The 20,240-nt window shown below is 42.3% G+C and overlaps 1 protein-coding gene across 3 annotated transcripts in view; it reads right to left on the reverse strand.

Moving 5' to 3' along the window:
- The window catches only part of LOC134339404 (ultra-long-chain fatty acid omega-hydroxylase), a 67,057-nt gene extending 47,330 nt beyond the window's left edge, over positions 1-19,727 (reverse strand). For 2 of the 3 annotated variants that reach the window (XM_063035868.1, XM_063035867.1), the window contains exons 1-2: positions 19,435-19,727; positions 3-48 (exon numbers count right to left, since the gene is read on the reverse strand). In XM_063035868.1, coding sequence (XP_062891938.1) covers positions 3-48; positions 19,435-19,712 — 324 coding nt within the window. In that variant the 5' untranslated portion in view covers positions 19,713-19,727. The remainder of the gene's footprint in view (positions 1-2; positions 49-19,434) is intronic. The other variant, XM_063035869.1, reaches the window with a different exon arrangement.
- Positions 19,728-20,240: the final 513 nt, after the last annotated feature.

Consider the following 20,240-nt stretch of genomic DNA (forward strand, 5'->3'; position numbering starts at 1 on the left):
ACCTTTTCAGTAGTATAGGAGAGTAAAGACCTTATCGAAGTACAGGACCTGAAGGATTAAGAGAAATTGGTATCGTTCAGCAGCTTAATAAAGGATCAACCTTACTGAGTCTTCGTTGAAGAAGTAGCGACCTGCATTAAAGATAACTCCTGCCAAAAGAGCAAGGTAGTTCATGCAGGATTTGCTTGCCGGAAGAAAAGTCAGTCGCATTTAAGCCATTTTATTTCTTTCGTCATGAATACTTTGGGCAGAACCAGCAGGAAAGTCGCGTCTATGAAGAAATCCTTCTCCAGAGAAGTCTCTCCTAATTGACTGTATAAATCTCTTGGCCTTTCGAATTTATCATTTTAAGAACTGTGTTTGACTATCGCTTTAAGAACTGTTTTCGCATTTATCGCTTTAAGAACTAGCATAGAGTGGTGGTTTGTGGAATGGCCGCATAGCGGTTAATTTCCGGTTAAGTTTTCATTTGTTTTTTTTTAAATTATTTATCAGAGTTTAATAAATGTTTGGTTTTTTTATATAACCTGACTCAATTGATATTCATTGTTGCCAGTTACGTCACATATATTGTAGGGACTCGTCCGTGATTTTGTTCCAAAGTTTGAGCTTAAGTGCTTGTTTAATTTCCATTCTGATTTGGAAAAGGGAAATACTGATGATTTTTTTTTTTTTTTTTAGTTTGATTGATGTGTGCGTGGTACCCGGCAGCAATGAATATTGACGACTTTATGGCTTTGCCTGACCCGGAGGAATTAGCGAATGCAAGAAAACGTGAGGTATCAGAAATTGCTAAAAGGTTGAACCTTAAAGGAATTACGAAGGATACAATAAAAGCCTTAATTCAAAGAAAAATTGCTGAGTATTAAATAAGTTATGAAAAGTTTGATGAAGAAGTATTAGATAGGTTTCCAAAGAGTAATCTGGAAATGCAGTTACATCTTGAACAAATAAAGTTAAAGCAATTAGAAGCTGATTTGGAAAGAAGTCGGTGAGAAGCTGAAAATAAACAGAAGGAATTTGAGGCTAGAGAGGCCCATAAAATAAGGGAATTTAAAGAAAGAGAAGCTGAAAACCAGAGGAAATTTGAGCTAGAGATGGAGAAATTAAAGTCCGAGGATCGGTCTTCTGGTTCTAAGAAACAGTTTATTGCTAGTCATGAGCTTATTTTAGCTCCTCCATTTAATGAAGCTGAAGCAGACAAATATTCCCAGCATTTTGAAACTGTTGCTCTGAGTTTAGGGTGGCCGAAAGAGCAATGGTCAGCGATGTTACAAAGTGTAATTAAAAGCAAGGCACAACAAGTTTACACAGTTTAAATGCTGAGCAAGCAATGGATTATGATATTGTTAAACAGCATATAGTGAAGGCATACGAGTTGGTTCCGGAAGCGTATAGAGAAAGATTCAGAAATTTGAAGAAATCTGTGGAAAAAACTTATGTGGTATTTGCCTATGAGAAATCTGTGTGTTTCTGATGGGTTTTCTCTAAAAATGTGAATGGGGAGTATAATAAATTAAAAGAGTTGATTTTACCGGAGGAATTTAAAAGGAGCATTCCTGTTGAAGTGAGGACATACTTAAACAAAAGGGACACTGCTACATTGTAGGAGACTGCTAAATTAGCTGATGAGTATACTTTAATTCATAAGAATAAATTTTCTCCAAGTAGAACTTTTAAAAGGAAAAATAGCACAGAGAGTCAAAGTAAACCAGAAATTAAATCTGAAGTTAGTGAGAAAGGTAAGGATGAAGGGAGACATGTGAAGGAAAGACATTTTGGTGTTATTTGTAATTATTGTAAGAAACCTGGACATGTAATAGCTAACTGTTTTCGATTGAAAAAGAAAGAGAAGGAAGCAGCCCCAGATGCTTGTGTGCAGCATATTGAAACACCTGTAAATTCACAAAGTTTGATAAATACTAATGAAGTTTTGTTAGAGTCTGACCAAGTTAAAAGGGGATATGAACATTTTATAACCGAAGGATTTGTATCCTTGAAAGAGGGATCCAATCCTGTACCAATAAAAATACTTAGAGATACTGGAGCTTCTCAATCACTATATTAGACAGTGTGCTAAAGTTTGGTGATGAGTCTGACATTGATGAGGTAAAGAGGAGTTGGGAGTGCCCTTATGCCAGTACATTTACGTAAAGTAAATTTAAGGTCAGGATTAGTTGCAGGGGTTGTTAAAGTATGACTACAATCCAGTTTACCTGTGAACGATGTTTCTCTTTTGTTAGGGAATGACTTAGCAGGTGGACAACTTTTTCCTGAAGTGCACTTGACAATAAATCCTAATTCTGAGGAACCACAGATGGATTCTAACACAGATTCTTCCTGTGTTGTAACCTGAGCTATGGCTAAAAAGTCTGTTGTACAGGATGAGGTTGTTACCCATGACTGTTCAACTTGGGATGCGAATTTTGAGGATGTGTCAGAAACTTTCTTACCTACATTATTTGATCAGGATTTTGGTAGCAAGTCTGACCATGAAGATTTGTCTTTATCTCGGAAGGAGATGATAGCACAGCAAGATAGAGATCCTGAGATAGTTAAATTAAAGGAACAAGCTCTTCCAGATAGTGAAGTTAAGAAGGTGGCAGTAGGATATTATTTTGAAAAGGGAATATTAATGAGAAAGTGGAGATCGCCTATAATTCCTGCTAGTGAGGAATGGGAATTTAATCACCAGGTAGTAGTTCCTAAAGTTTATCGAAATGAGATTTTAACTATGGCTCATAGTATACCTTTGGGTGGTTATCTAGGTGTAAAGAAAACTATGAACAAGGTTTTTAAACATTTTTTACTGGCCCTAGTTTAAGAAAAGATGTAGCGACATTTTGCAGAACATGTCATACATGTCAAATTGTGGGTAAACCTAGTCAAGTTACTCCAGTGGCCCCACTGCAACCAATTCCAGCATTTGGTAAGCCGTTTTCCAAAATCAGTATAGTTTGTGTAGGCCCATTGCCAAAAACTAAAACTGGACATCAATATTTGCTGACTATTATGTGCACAGCATCTAGGTTTCCAGAGGCGGTACCTCTTAGGAATATAACAGCCAAAACTGGGACAAAGGCTCTTATAAAATTCTTTACTTATTTTAGGTTGCCTAGGGAAATGCAATCGGATCAAGGTAGTAATTTTATGTCTGGATTGTTTCAGCAGATAGTTTATAAACTGGGAGCAAAACAGATTATTTCCTCAGCCTATCAACCAGAATCGCAAGGAGCCTTGGAGAGATTCCATTCTACCCTAAAACCTATGATTAGGACATATTGTGTGGAAAACGAAAAGGACTGGGATGAAGGCATACATTTACTACTTTTTGCAGTAAGGGAGGCAATACAGGAATCATTAGGTTTTAGTCCTTTTGAACGTGTTTGGGCATAGAGTTCGAGTACCTTTGGCCTTGCTGAAAGAACAGTGGATTAATAAAGAGGTACACACTAATTTGCTGGATTATATTTTGAAATTTAAAGAAATATTATATAAACCTTGTAGCTTCGCCAAGGAAAATTTAAAATTGGCTCAAGAGAAGATGAAGACTTGGTATGATAAGGAAGCGAGAATGAGGTCATTTAAGCCTGGAGATAAGGTGTTGGTTCTTTTCCCGGTGCAAACGAACCCGTTACAAGCTAAATTTCATGGTCCTTATGAGATTAAATCTAAAGTAAATGATGTGGATTACGTGATAAAAACCCCCAGATGGAAGAAAGCCAACACAACTGTGTCATATAAATATGATAAAGTCATATTATGAGAAAGAAGCAGCTACTATGACTGTTGTGGTCTATAATGAGTCTAATCTTTATAAAAACTTAATGGATGCTTCATCTGAAACTCATTTTAAACCCAACATTATTTCAGCAAGGTTACCAATTTCAAAAAAATATTGATGAGAAATTAGCTCATTTACAGCCAGAGCAGAGAGAGCATTTGAAACAGTTAATTTTTAAATATAGGAATTTATTTCCAGACATTCCTAGAAGAACCACCGTAGCTTCACATGATGTAGATATTGGAGATGTTGCAAAACCCATAAAACAACATCTGTATCGCATGAACAGGGAAAAATGTGAACTTGCTGAACAAGAAATTAAGTTTATGTTAGAGAATAGTATTATTAGACCTTCTAATTCAAATTGGAGTTCACCTTGTGATATGGTGCCTAAACCAGACAATAGTATTAGATTTTGTACAGATTATAGGAAGGTGAATGCTGTGACAAAAACTGATGCATTTCCAATCCCTGGGGTAGATGATTGTGTGGATAAAGTTGGATAAGCCAAATTCCTTACAAAGACTGATTTGTTAAAAGGTTATTGGTGTGTTCCATTGGCGGATAGAGGTAGAGAGATTTCTGCATTTATAACTCCATCTGGGTTATATGGATATAATGTTCTTCCATTTTAGATTATGAAGACACGCAGTCCTCTTTTATTGTCATTTAGTAATGCATGCATTAAGAAATGATACTATATTTCCTCCGGTGTGATATCACAAAACACAGGACAGACCAAGACTGAATAAACTAACAAAACCAAATAATTATAACATAGTTACAGCACTGCAACAATACCATAACTTGATGAAGAAGTCCATGAGCACAGTAAAAAGTTCAAAGTCTCTCAAATGTCCCACATCTCACGCAGATGGGAGAAGGAAGAAAAACTCCCCCTGCCATGTCCGACCACAGTCCGACTCTGAGTCGTCCGAAAACTTTGACCTCTGATTCAGCTCTCCGACACCGAGTACTGAGCGCCATCTCTGTCTGAACAATTCCACCTCAATCTCGGTTGCCAACAGCAGGCAAAGCCAGGGATTTTGAGGCCTTCCCTCCGGAAGATTCCCGACCGCGCAGTAACGACAGCAGCGAACGAGCGTTTCAGAAATTTCTCCAGATGTTCCTCTGTGCTTTCACGTCCGTCTCCATCAAATCAGAATTGTCCACGGCCCCTATTTAACAGATACGATATCATTTTTCACCAGAAGGTTGTGCACGCGCGGCGCGCTGCTTCATTTGGGATGAAGAATGCACCAGGTACTTTTCAAAGGATGATTAATAGAGTGATTCATGGATTAAAAGATACAGATGCCGATATTGATGATTTAGTTACAGGAAATAATACGTGGAAAGCACATATTACTGTGGTGGAGAAACTATTTGAGAGACTTTCAAAAGCTCACTTAACTATTAACTTAGCTAAAAGTGAATTTGGTCATGCCACTGTGACTTACCTTGGTTATGTTATGGGTCAAGGAAAATTAGCTTCTGTTCAAGCAAAAGTTCAGGCAATTTTAGAAGTACCCACTCCAACTGGTAAGAAAACTCTCAGAAGATTCTTGGATATGGTAGGATATTACAGAAAATTTTGTAAGAATTTTGTGAACATTGCTCTTCTATTAACTAATCTCTTGAAGAAAAACAAAAAGTTTGTTTGGACAGAGCCTTGTCAAGAAGCATTTGATAAATTTAAAACTATAATATGTAGTCAACTTGTGCTCAAATCTCCTGACTTTGAAAAAACATTTTCATTAGCTGTAGATGCTAATGATGAAGCTGCAGGAGCAGTGTTACTTCAAAGAGATGAGGGTGATGAAGTTGATCGTCCTGTAGCTTATTTTTCTAAAAAATTTAATGCCCATCAAAGAAATTATTCAACAATAGAAAAGGAATTATCTCTCGTTTAGACTTTACAATATTTTGAAGTGAAAATTAGTACTACTCATAAACCACTCACAGTTTATACTGATCATAATCTGTTAGTGTTTTTGAGTAAAATGAAAAACAAAAATAGAAGATTATTAAATTGGAGTTTAATGTTGCAAGAGTATAATATTTTGATCACTCATATTAAAGGTAAAGATAATGTCCGATTGTCTATCTAGATGTTAAATGTACAATGTAAATTTTTTTGGAGTGGTATTTTAACATTTGTAACCCTCCTACTGTATATTAATTCTTAAAGTGCTGAAAGATAATACTGTGTATATTGTGTACGTTGTGAATTTTATACCTTTGTATCTTTTTTAAATAGTTAATTGTTAAAATTTTGTTCTTAAAAGACCAAAATTTTTTTTGGAGGAAGGTGTTACATACCTCTTGGATATCTTGTGACTGTCTTATGACCATGATGTAATTTTTTTTTGTTGGAGGTCACCTGATGTAATTTTCCCGCCGATGTGAGGTCACATGATGACCTGTTCTCAACAGGTATTGTTACATACCCCGTAACTGGGTTGCCAAACCAGCAGAAATGGATCACTCAGTTGGAGTCTGGTTTACTAGAACTAAGAAAGTTTTATTAAAGAAACAAGCAACACAGTAATCGAAAGGATAATAAATGCAACAGTTCAGCAATGATAAACATACATGTGCACAGAATTAAGATAACAGCATCAATCAAGCTCTATCGTTGTCTAGGAGTAAATGACCAATTTCAAACTCACAAAGTTCAGTCCAATTTAATAGTTCAGTTCGCAGTAATCGTTGCCATGGCGATGGACAACGTGGGGGAAGGGAGAGAGAGAACGACTGATCATTCAGAAACGGCTTCCACTCACAGACCGGAGATATTGCTCACAAGCAGCTTTCGGGCAGGTCCTTGGTGATGTCACCTGAGGTCACCGACTGTGACCCCTCCTCCAGATGCGGTCGATCCTCTGCAGTGAACCCGGCACCCAAGCGAGGGTGGACACACACCGGGTTCCCGCTGATCGTACCTTTCCACCCTGTGCGTTTAAGGTCTGGTACTTCCCACCGACTCGTGAGAGGCGCACCGCTTCCAGGGTCTCGTTACCTCGGGTGTCGTGTGTGTCCTGCCTTAGCGAACCTGTCCCTTTTTATCCCCCTGCTGGGGTATCGCCTGTCCATCACTTCAAACAGTTCAGGGTTCAAAGGGGGAGCCGCTCAGACAGCTCTCTCTCCTGTCCCTTCATTACACATCTCCAGATGCTGCTTCATTGTTCCTTATCTCTCCTTCCCCTGAGGACAGGTGGCAGACCAACTGCTGATGCCACTGATGCTAACCCAGGCCAGCAAACATCTTAATTTTATGTGTATTCTCATCACAGTATATAAAAGAGAGACCCCAGTGACGCAGTTTTTGGTTTTCCAGCTAGAACGCTAGCCAGCGACTCTGCTCCGTTGCGTGTTTTTTTTATGACGCAGTTTCATTTTTAAAATGGAGTTTTACGTTCTCTTGTACGGTAAAATAGTGCTGGACTGGCAGTTTACCAATTTCTGCCAGATTTGTTGATTTACCTTTTCAGTAGTATTGGAGAGTGAAGACTTTATCAAAGTACAGGACCTGAAGGATTAAGAGAAGTTGGTATAGTTCGGCAGTTTAATAAAGGATCAACCTTGAGTCTTCATTGAAGAAGTAACAACCTGCACTAAGGATAACTCCTGCCAAAAGATCAAGGTAGTTCATGCAGGATTTGCTCGCCGGAAGAAAGGTCAGTTGCTTTTAAGCTGTTTATTTCCTTCGTCGTGAATCCTTTGGACAGAACCAGCAGGAAAGTCGCGTCTATGAAGAAATCCTTCTCCCGAGAAGTCTTTCCTAATTGACTGTATAAATCTCTTGGACTTTCAAATTTATCATTTTAAGAACTGTGTTTGACTTTACCGCTTTAAGAACTGTTTTCACATTTATCACTTTAAGAACTAGCACTGAGTGACAGTTTGTGGAATGGCCACATAGCAGTTAATTTCTGGTTAAGGTTTTTGTTTGTTTTTTTTATTATTTATCAGTGTTTAATAAATGTTTGGTTGTTTTCATATAACCTGACTCAATTGATATTCATTGTTGCCGGTTACGTAACAGTAGCCAATGAACATGAGCTGTTTACAGTTTTCGGTTCACAACCCTTAAACTTTCCCCATTGCACACTGCTCCATATAAACAGCCCATTCACACTCCCTTCTGCACACTGCTCTCTTATAATCATATCATCTAGTCATGAAGCACAGAGTCCCTTCAGCCCACTGAACCCATTCTAGCCATCAACCAGCAGCTACACAAATTCAACATGAACCCCACTTTATTCTTCCCACATCCCTACCAACTCCCTTGGACCCTAACCTTCACCAACACAACAGGGGCCATTTATAGTCAGCAATTAACCTGCCTTCCTGCACGCTTTGAGATTTGGCAGGAAGCCAGAACACAATGAGACATTGACAAGATACAGAGCAGGGCTGAGAAGAGGTAGATGGAGTTCGATCTGCAAAAGTGTGAAGTGATACACTTTGGAGAGTGATACAACGGGATTAGCTTTAAAGAGGCTGCAGAGGAGATTTACCAGGATGCTGCCTGAATCAGAGAACATATCTTATGAGGAAAGGTTGAGCAAGCCATGGCTTTTCTCTTTGGAGGTAAGGGCCCTGAACAGCACCTCCAAGGGAGACAATGCTTCACCTGTGAATCTGTTGGGGTCATCTATTGTGTCTAGTGCTCCTGATGCAGCCTCCTCTACATTGGTCTTAAATCGGGGAACTGCTTTGTCGAGCATCTCCGCAACACCCACCACAAGTGGGATTTCCCATTTAAATTCCAATTCCTATTCCCATTCCGACATGTTGATCCATGGCTTCTTGAGTCAAGATGATGCCACCCTCAGGGTGGAGGAGCAACACCTTATATTCTGTCTAATGGCTTGAATATCGATTTTTCCATCCAGTAAACAAATTTTCCCCCCAACTCCTTCCTCTATTCCCCACTTCTGCTCATCTGCCTATTGCTTTCTCCAGAGGTCCTCTCCTCCTATTGTCCACTCTCCTCTCCTATCAGATTCCTTCTTCTCCAGCCCTTGACCTTTCCCAACCACCTGGCTTCACCCATCACCTTTCAGCTAGTCTCTTTCTCCCTCCCCCCACCTTTTTATTCTGGCACCTTCCCCTGTCCTTCTCAGTCCTGAAGATGGGCCTCAGCCCAAAATTTTGACGATGTAACCCACTACACACTGTTCCAATTACACACTTTGTGTGAACATAAGTGGCAGCATCTAAGCAGTTAAGTTAAAATATTCCCATCCTCATCTGGGATGCAATCTATTCCATGTGGTAGCCAACAACAGCAGAATACCTATTTGTTTAAAAACTAAAGTTAGATCAGTTCAAGCCCTACAATACCAGAATGGAAACACTAAAAATAACAATAACCAACACCAACTTAATTCAAATATTCCCAACCTCATTCATGGTGCAGTCTATTTCCTCAGTGCCCAATGGTCCCAAAACACCTCCACAGTGCCCATAGACACAGCGCTCTTTCTCCAGCACAAAAACAGCGCTGGCAGATTAACTGGAACACAGCTCATGCAGAGCCCTCAGCTACCCACCTCCGCTTCTTTAATACATTGTGCTGTGCTCATTCCCTCCACACACCGCACCATACACCACCGTTTACAAAGTTCAAAGTACATATATGTCACTGTATGTACGGCGGGCTGCGTGAAGGGAGCATGTAAACAGAAGTGATATATATGTACTTTAATAATAAACCATGGGATTCATTGTTTTGCGGGCATACTCAATAAATCCGTAGGATAATAACCATAACAGAATCAATGAAAGACCACACCTATTTGGGCATTCAACCAGTGTGCAAAAGACAACAAACTGTGCAGATACAAAAGGAAAGAAGTAATAAATAAATAAATATCAAGAACACAATATAAAGAGTTCCAGAAAGCAATTCTATAAGTTATGGGAACAATTCAATGATGGGACAAGTGAAGATGAGTGATGTTATCCCTTTGGTTCAAGAGCCTGATGGTTGAGATGCAATAACTGCTCCTGAACCCAGTGGTGGGAGTCCTGAGGCTCCTGTACTTTCTTCCTGATGGCAGCAGCTAGAAGAGAGCATGTCCTAGGTGGTGGGAGTCTCTGATGATGGATGCTGCTTTCCTGCAACAAAAAAGCATTTCCTGTAGATGTGCTCAATGGTGGGGAGGGCTTTACCCACAATGGACTGGGCCATACCCTCTACATATTGTAGGGTTTTCTATTCAAGGGCATTGGTGTTTCCATACCAGGCTGCGATGCAGCCAGTCAATATACCCTCCACTCAACACCAATAGAGGTTTGTCAAAAAGGTTTAAATGTCGCAAACTCCTGAAGAAATAGAGGTGCTGCTGTATTTTTTTCATAATTACACTTACATCAGAAATCTCCGGAGGGGAAGGCCCCGAATCCTCGGCTTTGCTTGTTGCTCAGTGGCCGGGACGGGGTCGAAGCGCTCAGCAGGGATGGTGCTCGGTGTCGGAGGCTCGAAGCTTTCGGATGGACTCAGAGTCGGACTGTAGTCGGGTGCTTCCAGGACGCTGCATCGGTAAGTTTGTGGCGCTGGAAGCTGGAAGGGAGAGAGTTTCTCCCTTCCACCGTCTGCGTGAGATGTTGGGCTATCGGGACTTTGAGACTTTTTTTTACCATGCCCATGGTCTGCTCTTATCAAATTACGGTATTGCTTTGCACTGTTGTAACTATATGTTATAATTATGTGGTTTTTGTCAGTTTTAGTCTTGGTCTGTCTTGTGATATCATACTGGAGGAACATTGTGTCATTTTTTAATGCATACATTTCTAAATGACAATAAACAAGGACTGAGTGTCCTCATAATCTAATCTAACGTGCTGGGCCCAGGGCAGGTCCTCCTAAATAGTGACACTGAGGAATGTCAAGTTGCTGACCCTCTCCACCTCTGATCCACCACTCAAGGACCTCTGGTTTCCCTCTCCTGATGTCAATAATCAGCTCCTTAGCCTTGCTGACATAGAGCAAGAGGGTGTTGTGGCACCACTCAGCCAGATTTTCAATCTGCCTCCAATATGTTGATTCGTCACCACCTTTGGTTTGGCCAATGACAATGGTGTCATCAGCAGACTTGAATATGGCATTAGAGCTGTGCTTAACCACAGTCACGAGTCTAAAGCATGTACAGCAGGGAGCTAAGCACACAGCCTTGTGGGGCACCTGTGCTGTTGGAGATTGTGGTGGAGATATTGTTGCACTTCCTTCATATTGCACTCTGCACCACTGTTTGCACGCTCCCTTCATACCGCACTCTACGTTGCACCATTCGCACGTTCACTTCACACCCCACTGTACACAGCTCCATTTACCCACCACTCTCCCCTCACAGTCCACTGTACACCGCTCTGCTTAAACACTCTTCACATTCTAGACTGTACACAGAAGGAGATATTTAGTTTTGTAGTCACAGCATTTATGGCCTGGTCCAGTTACCTGCTCCCCCTGCCACACCGCACCGCCCCCCCCCCCCCCCGTCGCCCTCCACACCCTGAACTCACAGCTACATCTCCACAGTACGTGGAACCCGTAGGTCGAAGGGAGTGCACAAAATACTCTGGAGTTACTCACAGGCTACTCCAGCAGCATCTCCCAAACCCTCTGCATCTACCACCAAGGACGAGGGCAGAGCCAGATGGGAACACCGCCACCTGCAAATTCCCCTCCAGATCACACACCACCCAGGCTCTTATCTAAATTAACAATCCTTCACCGTCACTGGGTCAGAATCCGGAATGCCTTACCTTTGGGCTGTGGGAGCACCGTCACTAGATGGGTTGCAGAGCTTCAGTGCTTTACAGTTACAACAGAGGTCAACCTGCACAATAACTGCAGCCCAGCAAAGCCTCTCTCAGTCGAGGTATGGAAGTGTGCAGATACTCATGCAGCAATTGGCCTCCCAGAGCAGCTAGGGAAAACTGTCAGTCAGTTCCTCATTTGTCATACATTACTTAACAGTAATTGCAACACTGCTTCTGAGTCTTTTAAAATCACAAGCAGGATGATGAAATCCGAGCAAGAACATCTCTACAATGAGCAAATGCTATGGTTGCGTGCATGACTCCAAGAACTTTGGAATCCTTTTTGCATACTGTTACGATATCCTCTCCTTAGTTGTCGCATTAAAACAGACACTTCAGCCCAACTTGTCCATGATAACTATCAAAGATAATTCTATCTACCTGTGTTTGACCCATACCTTTCGCATCGATGTACTTGTCCAAATGCCCTTGAAATATAAATGTACCAGCCTCCAAAGCACTTAGACTCTGTTGTGGAGCTTTTAGAACAACATCAGTCCCAGCGTTATGTGTGGAGATGGGAGAAGTGCCTCTGTATTTAAGACGAATTCAGTTGGGCCTGCAGTATTGGGTAAAACTAAATGGACAGCTGTCCATCAAAGTGTCTTTTGCTGGGGAAGTTGGAGCACCAAAGTAAAATTAAAAGATACCAAATTTGGTTAATAACTGGGCTGTGAAATTGAAACTGACTGAGGAAGACATAGCTGACCAAATTTGCTTGCCACCCGTCCCTTTTTGGCTCTTTCCAGAACCAGAAGTAGACCTATTCCTCCTTTCTTGGCTTCAAGGAAGCAGTGCAATTTCATCAGCGTTGACCACAAATGAATATTTAAATAATAAATGGGGATCTTATCTGAAGATTTTTACTGATGGCTCAGTGGACCCAGAGAGCAGTAGGGCAGGATTTGGGATGTATGTGTCTCAACTTGGAGTTAAGATTGGTCACCGGGTTTCAGATGGTGTTTCTGTCTTTGCAACAGAATTATTAGCAATCCTCTGGGCCTTATGGTGGATAGAAGACTCTCGACCACGTAGGGTTATCATCTGTTCGGATTCTGCTGCTGCCTTAGAGGCTATAAAAGGGAGTAAATCAAAACCTCGTCCTGACATAGTTATTGAGATTCTCTTAGTGTTGTTTAGAGTAGGGAAGATGGGTTGTGCAGTTAGATTTTCATGGATACCTGGGCACGCTGGGGTGGAGGGAAATGAAATTGTGAATGGCATTGCAGAGCTGGCAAGTAGAAATTAGAGTTCCCCTAGGCAGAGCAGAATTGAGAAGTAGGATTTAAAAAGGTATAGAGAAGAAGTGGCAGGAGGATTGGAAAAATGAATTAAGGGGCAGGCATTATTTTTCTAGTCACCCACTACTTAAAAAGGTCTCAGACTGTTACCTTTTAAGTCATAAAGATATGGTGAAATTTACAAGACTCAGGTTGGGGCATTGTGGGCTAAACTATTATTTAAAGATAATAGCAAAACATCCTACAGGATTATGTGACTGTGGTAGTCCAGAGACAGTCCAGCATGTTTTGCTGAGCTGTAATCGATACAAAATTGAAAGAAGCATGTTGTTCAAGAGGCTATCTGGCTTAAATTTATTTTGGTTTTCTATTAAATCTTCGTTTGGCCATCAAGAGAATCAACATCTGATTGAAGAGTCTATTATTCAGTTTATACGTGAGACTAGGTTGTATTCGAGAATTTGAGTTCCTTGAAGTTCTATAATTAATTATACATCCTGCGGAGGGCTGTAATACGCCTAGATGCGTCTAAACAGCCAGAAACAGAAGAAGAAGTACCAGCCTTCTACCACTTCTTCTAGCAATCAGTTTTATATACTCACTGCCTTCTAGCTGAAAAGATTGTCTCCCCACCAAGATCCTCTTTAAATCTTTCCCCAATTAACTTTAAACCTATGCCCTCCAATTTTGGATTCCCCTACCCTAGGGACCTGGCCAGCCAATGGTGTAGTGACATCAGCACTGGACTTCAAGGCAGATGGCCCTGATTTCAAATCCAGCCGGGTCCCAACCCGGGCAGCAGCAGTATCGGCGCAGAAGAAAAGCCCAGCGATCAATTTCCATATCTCGCCACGAAAACCCTGTGGACAACTACATTATCCACAGGGTCACCGTGAGGGGGTGACACTCAACAACAACAACCACCCCGGGGGAAAGGTTTTGGTTGTTCACCTATTAACACTTCATGACAATTTGCTTCAGGAAAGATGTTATAAGTAATGCTTTTAGTCGAATCTCTTGCCTTATGATTTACGAGTACGCTGTCACAAGAACACCCTAGAGGAATACTTAAGACCTTAAGACATAGGAGCAGAATTAGATCATTCAGACCTTTGAATTTGCTCTGCCGTTCCATCATGGCTAATTTATTTTCCCTCCCAACCCCATTCTCCTGCCTTTCCTCTTAACTTTTGATATACTGACTCGATTCTACACAGTGACTGAGCCAATTGTTCCTAACAGCTCTGTTTTGGTTGGCATGGCTGTTAACTGGCAGAATGATCTCTCTTGGATTGTGAATTGCTATGATGCAGCAGGGAATTGAAAAGCCAGTCATTCCTAAACCTCCCGTTATACGTATGTAGGCATCTCCACAGTGAGAGACATCACTGGAATGAACCCATGAACACTACCTCACAATTTCGAATCCCTGTCGCAATACTTGGGCCCTCCATTAGCCAGGATCAACCATGGAAGCCCACATAATCAGTACGCAAACCATGGCAGTATAGTGAGCAAGCTGATGCCCATGTAGCAGGCTCCCCCTCTCCACACAGCTGATGAATCCAGAGGATGGCAGTGACTAATACAGTTTGGCGCCAGCCATAGTTACCAGTCAGCTTTGAACTCAACTTAGGCTCCAGCTCCAGATTTGTACCTCAGACCTTACCCCAGAGACCTTCCCCAACAGGACAGCCACAAGGCAATGGAGATTTGAGATCGGAGTTTTTCTTCTCCTAGATGAGTTGTCAACCATGGATGATGTGCCCCATCTGCCCAATGTGATTGGTTTTAATGTGCCAGTAACCCAACCCTGGCCTTTTCTTCCGTTCAGTAGAAACAGTTCTGCAAGGCTTAGTAACTAAGCCACGAGATCAGGAGCTGGACTTGGTTGTCAGAGGCTATTTGAGATGCATTTAAAAGGTAGTCGGAGCTTATGCCCGTGACACCCGCCCCCCCCCCCATCAATGACAACCTATTTCACACCACTTATTCACTTTTCCATTTTGTCTTATTGCCTGTAGTAATTATTAGGTATTGCACTGAATGGCTGCTGCAAAACTACAAATTTCATGACATATGTCGGTAATAAACAGTCCGATTCTGAATGTGAATCTGATATCCATTGGTGCAAGACATCCAGGGCCACAAGGGTTAGTTCTAAAGTTGAAACATTTCTCAGTTAGCCACTTCCCTCTTTCCTCTGCGTACACATCACTCGGACTATTGAGGGGTAGGAAACTGAGTTGGCTTTAATTGCAGGTGAATTTGATGACAGGAATTACGAACCATGCACAGCTTCACTGAGCCCACAGATGGACGTGAGTTTGGTTTTGATCACCTTTACACAATGGGTGATAGCAGGAAGGATTCAATAGATTCCTGGAATAGGAGGATTACTCTGTGAGGGAAGACCGAGTGGACAAGGTCTGTATTCGCCGGAGCTTAGAACATTGAGAGGTATTCCTGTTCGAAAAATGGAGCATTCTTAAAGGGTATCACTGGTAGGTGTGGGGAAGACGTTTCTACTGATTGAGGAGTCCAGGACCAGTGGGAATAAAAAAAAGAGACTATCTATGACTGAGATGTGGAAAAAATGCTCCACTCAAAAGGTGGGGATTCTTCAGTGCCGTTGCAAAGAAGGCTGTAGCTGTTCAATCACTGCATTCAAATCTGACATCCAGTCGTCTCAATGATATGGGAAAAGGACAGGACAAAATTGATGTCACTAGGATACAGTGAAAAGCTTTGTTTACATACTGTCCAGATCATTCCATCAAGTACGTCAAGGAAGTACAAAGCAAGAAGAAACAACATAATGCAGAATATAGTGTTACAGGTACAGAGAACGTGCAGTGGGGCAACAGACAATAAAGGTTCAAGGGTCATAGTTAGATAGATTGAGAAATCACAAGTCCATCTTTTTCATATAAAGTAGAAGGGGCAAATGAAATACAATGCTGGAAAGTGTATGGTCATGCACTTTGGTGGAAGAAATAAACGGGCAGACTATTATTTAGATGGGGAAAATTAAAAATGCAGAGATGCAAAGGGACTTGGGAGTCCCTGTGAAGATACCCTAAAGGTTAACCTCCAGGTTGAGCTGGTTGTGAAGAAGGTGAATATAATGTTGGCATTCATTTCTAGAGGTATAGAATAGAGCAGGGATTTGGTGAGGCTCTATAAGGCATTCGTGAGACCACACTTGAAGTATTGTGCGCAATTTTGGGCTCTTTATTTTAGAAAAGATATACTGACATTGGAGAGGGTTCAGAGCAAATTCACGAGAATGATTCCAGGAATGAAAGGGTTACTGTATGAGGAACATCTGGCAGCTCTTGTGCTGTATTCCCTGGAGTTCAGGAGAATGAGGGGGGATTTCATAGAAACATTCTGAATGTTAAAAGGCCTGAACAGATAAGAAATGGCAAAATTATTTCCCATGGTAGGGGATTCTAGGACAAGAGGGTACGACTTCAGGATTGAAGGACATCCTTTTAGAACAGAGATGCGGAGAAATTACTTTAGTCAGAGGGTGGTAAATCTGTGGAATTTGTTGCCACGAGCAGCTGTGGTAGCCAAGTCATCGGGTGTATTTAAGGCAGAGATAAATAGGTTCTTGATTAGCCAGGGCATCAAAGGGTATGGGGTGAAAGCAGGGGGGTGGGGATGACTGGAAGAATTGGATCAGCCCATGACTGAACAGCAGAGCAGACTCGATGGGCTGAATGGCCTACTTCTGTTCCTATATCTTATCGTATACAGGGTCCATCGAAAACAATAAAAGCTTTTCCTGAGCCTGGTGGCACATATTCATTGCAGGGAGGCTGGTTTTTGTGTAGGTGAATGGTTGTAGTGCTGTTGAATGCCATGAAGGGTGAAAGGACCCATCATGGTCCTAATTACTCTGGTGCAGCACAGATCCAGAACTGCTCCAGATCAAAGCAAGCTTGCTAACAGCTGTGTATATTTAACCCAAGGGTTCAGGCGGATGCATTGGACTACTCACAGGGGAGCTCGCAGGGTCTCCACAACAATATTTCACCGACTAATTCTCAGGAACGCAAAGGAGTGGGCAGGTTCACACGTGGTTGCAAACAAGCAACCAGGACAAGACCTGTATAGAGATGGATCACAACAGGGATATGGAGACAGGACCAGGAGAGAGAGGGCCCCCAACAGAATTACTGCAACTGGAGCATCAGGCTATCGGGAAAGGAGCAGCACATTGGTCTCCCAACATTATGACAGACAACACCAGTATAAGGGGTGCCCTTAGGGCCTTTCAGATACATTCTTTGGCACAGTTATAGACTATAACACAACAACGTTAAAAGGACCTGACAGTGTTAAAGGCTCCATTCTCTGGTCTCTTTTGATTTATCACCATCAACTCACACATGGCCCTGACTTGGAAACACATTGCTGAGTCGTTATTACTGACAGTCCCTCACAGATGCATGGGAATATAAAAGCGACAGAAGCTGACGTAGGCCATTTGGCCCACTTACCTAGTCGATCGCATCAACAAGATGGCTGCTGATCATTTCATCGGCACTACTTTCTGCACTAAACCCACATCCTTCAAAGTGCAGAAATCTTTTAATCTCTGAGCTTGAGCACACCAGCAACTGAACATCCAGGTCTATCTAAAAACCAGCAACCTCCAATCCAGCAAAGAAAGATATTTTAAGAAAGTGGTTGATCTCTCAGCTATATTAAGAGTAAAATGGTGTCTCAGTAAAGAGCAGGTGCCCTTGGAGATTGGTAGGGTTGCCTATGTCTTGAACCATGGGAGATGGGTGCCACTTTAAATAAATATTTCTCCTCGGTGTTTATTGAGGAGAAAATTGTGCTTGCTTAATAGATAAGGGAAACAAGTGGAGTTGTTTTGGAGAACAAGCATGTTAACATGAACAGGCAGCTATACAGAATATTAAGATGAATAAATCCTCGGGGCCTGACCGACTACATCCTCAGACTTTGTAGGAGGCTAGAGAAGAAACTGCGGAGGTCCTTGTGAAGATGCTTGTTCATTGTTTAGACATTGGTGAAATTCCCAAAGAGTGGAACATGGCCAATATTGCTCCGTTGTTTAAGAAAGATAGCAAGGACAAGCCAGAGAACTACAGGCCTCAGTGGTGCTGTTACTAAAGGGAATTCGTTACTAGAGGCGTTTGAGGGTCAAGACCTATCAGCATTTGGATTGCCAGAGTCTGATGAGGAGGAGCATGGCCTTGTGCATGAGAAATTATGTTAGATGAATCTTGAAATTGGGACCAGCCAGATGGACACCTTGGTGGGCATGGACTAATTGGGACAAGACGTCTGCTTCCATGCTGCCTTGCTCTATTTTCATGTCTTATTCCAATGCTTCACCACTTCATTTCTTTAAACTATATCCCCTGAAGACGCCCTACATCCACCCGTCCAACCACACAGCGGGGTTGCTGTGGGCCATCAGTGCATTTGGATAGATTATATTCAAACCCCCCCCCCCCCCCGTCCAATCACTGACCAGATTGTGAGAGATGGAGCCCTGGCACCAATCCTTCAGGCACCCCATTAATCCCATCCGCCCAACAAAAGCTAATATAACTATTTTTACTCTGTTTTTGTCGATTAACAATCCAAACCAGTATATTACACCCATCATTAAAGACCTTCACCGTGCCTTCTTCATGATACTACCATCGGGTGGCAAGGTACAATAGCCTGATGACTCACTCTGTTTTAGGAACAGCTTCTTCCTCTTTGCCGTCAGATTTTCAAAATGTCTGTGAACCCGTGGACACTATCTTTGTTATTCCTTTTTATTCACTGTAACTTAAGTCATTTGTATGCCTTGCCCTGTGCTGTTGCCACAAAACAACAAATTTCGCAACCTACTGTATGCCAGTGACAATAGACCTCATTCTGATTCTGCCCCAATTTGTTTAATAATCTCACATCAAAGGCCTCATGAAAATACGCCTCGCCTTTATATCAACCTGAAAATAAACAAATTAGCTTTCATTAACCCACGCCGACTCTTTTCCGTTCTGAAGTCAGTTTCTAACCGTCCTGCTACTATTTCTTCAAAACTAGGTTCCAAAACTTTGCCTTTGATTAGGGTTAATTTGCCTATATTCCTCAGAGCTTTTTCCCCTCCTTACTACTTTGAACGCAAGGGTTACATTTACCCCTTTCTAACCCGTGGACGCAATTCTAAAATTCATGGAATTTTGGGGATGACACTAAGTCAATCCCCTTTTCTGAAGTTTTTGTTACAGGTCATAGGGTCCTGGGATCCCTGGGGTCCTGAAGGAGATTCAATCCAATTAGCTACACCAAAACTTCTGTTAAAAAGAACTTCCAATGTTAATTTATTTGAGCTCATTCACTTTGGACCTGTTTTGGAAATATTATTTCCATTTAACACACAACCCCTTACCAGCAACACGTTATTCACTTTTTCCATGAGCCCTTTGGTGACAGCTTGCTGACGACGCATAGTGAACTGTCAAACGCTACTTAAAATGAAGAGCCGATTTCTGACTGAACTTCCAATCATTTTGTAAAATATTATACTACCTTCCCCAGGGTGTGCGGCAGGTCAAAACGATTCGTCGGATGTCTGCTCCGTGACGGTCACTGTGTCTCAGGCCCGGCCCCTCGGTGCTGCGTTGATCCAGCAGCCCGTTGCCTCTCACACAGAGAGCGTGGTGCAGTGGTCCCACGGGCAGTCGGGAGAAGCGGGTCAGTCCTCCGCCGGTCGGATGTCCACAGACTGTCCGCGATTCACCTGGACGGGCAGGTGAAGCGCCGCTGCCCTTCAACGGCCAATCATTTACCTTGCCCTCCGCATCCATTGGCCAGCCTTGTGATTGACAGTCAGCTCGACCAAAGGGACGTCGGGAGGGTGTTCCGGAGTCGGCAATCGAGGAACATTACCCCTCCCCCCCCCCGTTTGCTAATCTACCTCTTCGCACTAAACCCGAAGCTTCTCCAATGTCCAAAAATGTGGGAAATTTAGTTATGAGTTCAGTGTCCGAGTTTCCCTTCGGCTCCGCAAACCATGTCAAAATGTCTGACTCCATATTCTGGGACTGTGTCGTTCAACTCCTTTACCACTTATTTGTTGTCCGTGATAAAAGTTTCTCCGTCTCCCTTCTCCTCCTCTCTCCGCTTTCCTCAGGGATCATTCCCTCCGCGACTCCTTGGTCCACACGTCCCTCCCCACGGATCTCCCACCCGCCACTTACCCCTGTAAGCGTAAGTGCTACACCTGTCCCTACACCTCCTCTCTTGCCACCATTCAGGGCCCCAAACAGTCCTTCCAGGTGAGGCAACACTTCACTTGTGAGTCTGTTGGGGTCATCTATTGCATCCGGTGCTCC

The sequence above is a fragment of the Mobula hypostoma genome, chromosome 29 (assembly GCF_963921235.1).
Source record: "Mobula hypostoma chromosome 29, sMobHyp1.1, whole genome shotgun sequence".
NCBI lineage: Eukaryota > Metazoa > Chordata > Chondrichthyes > Myliobatiformes > Myliobatidae > Mobula > Mobula hypostoma.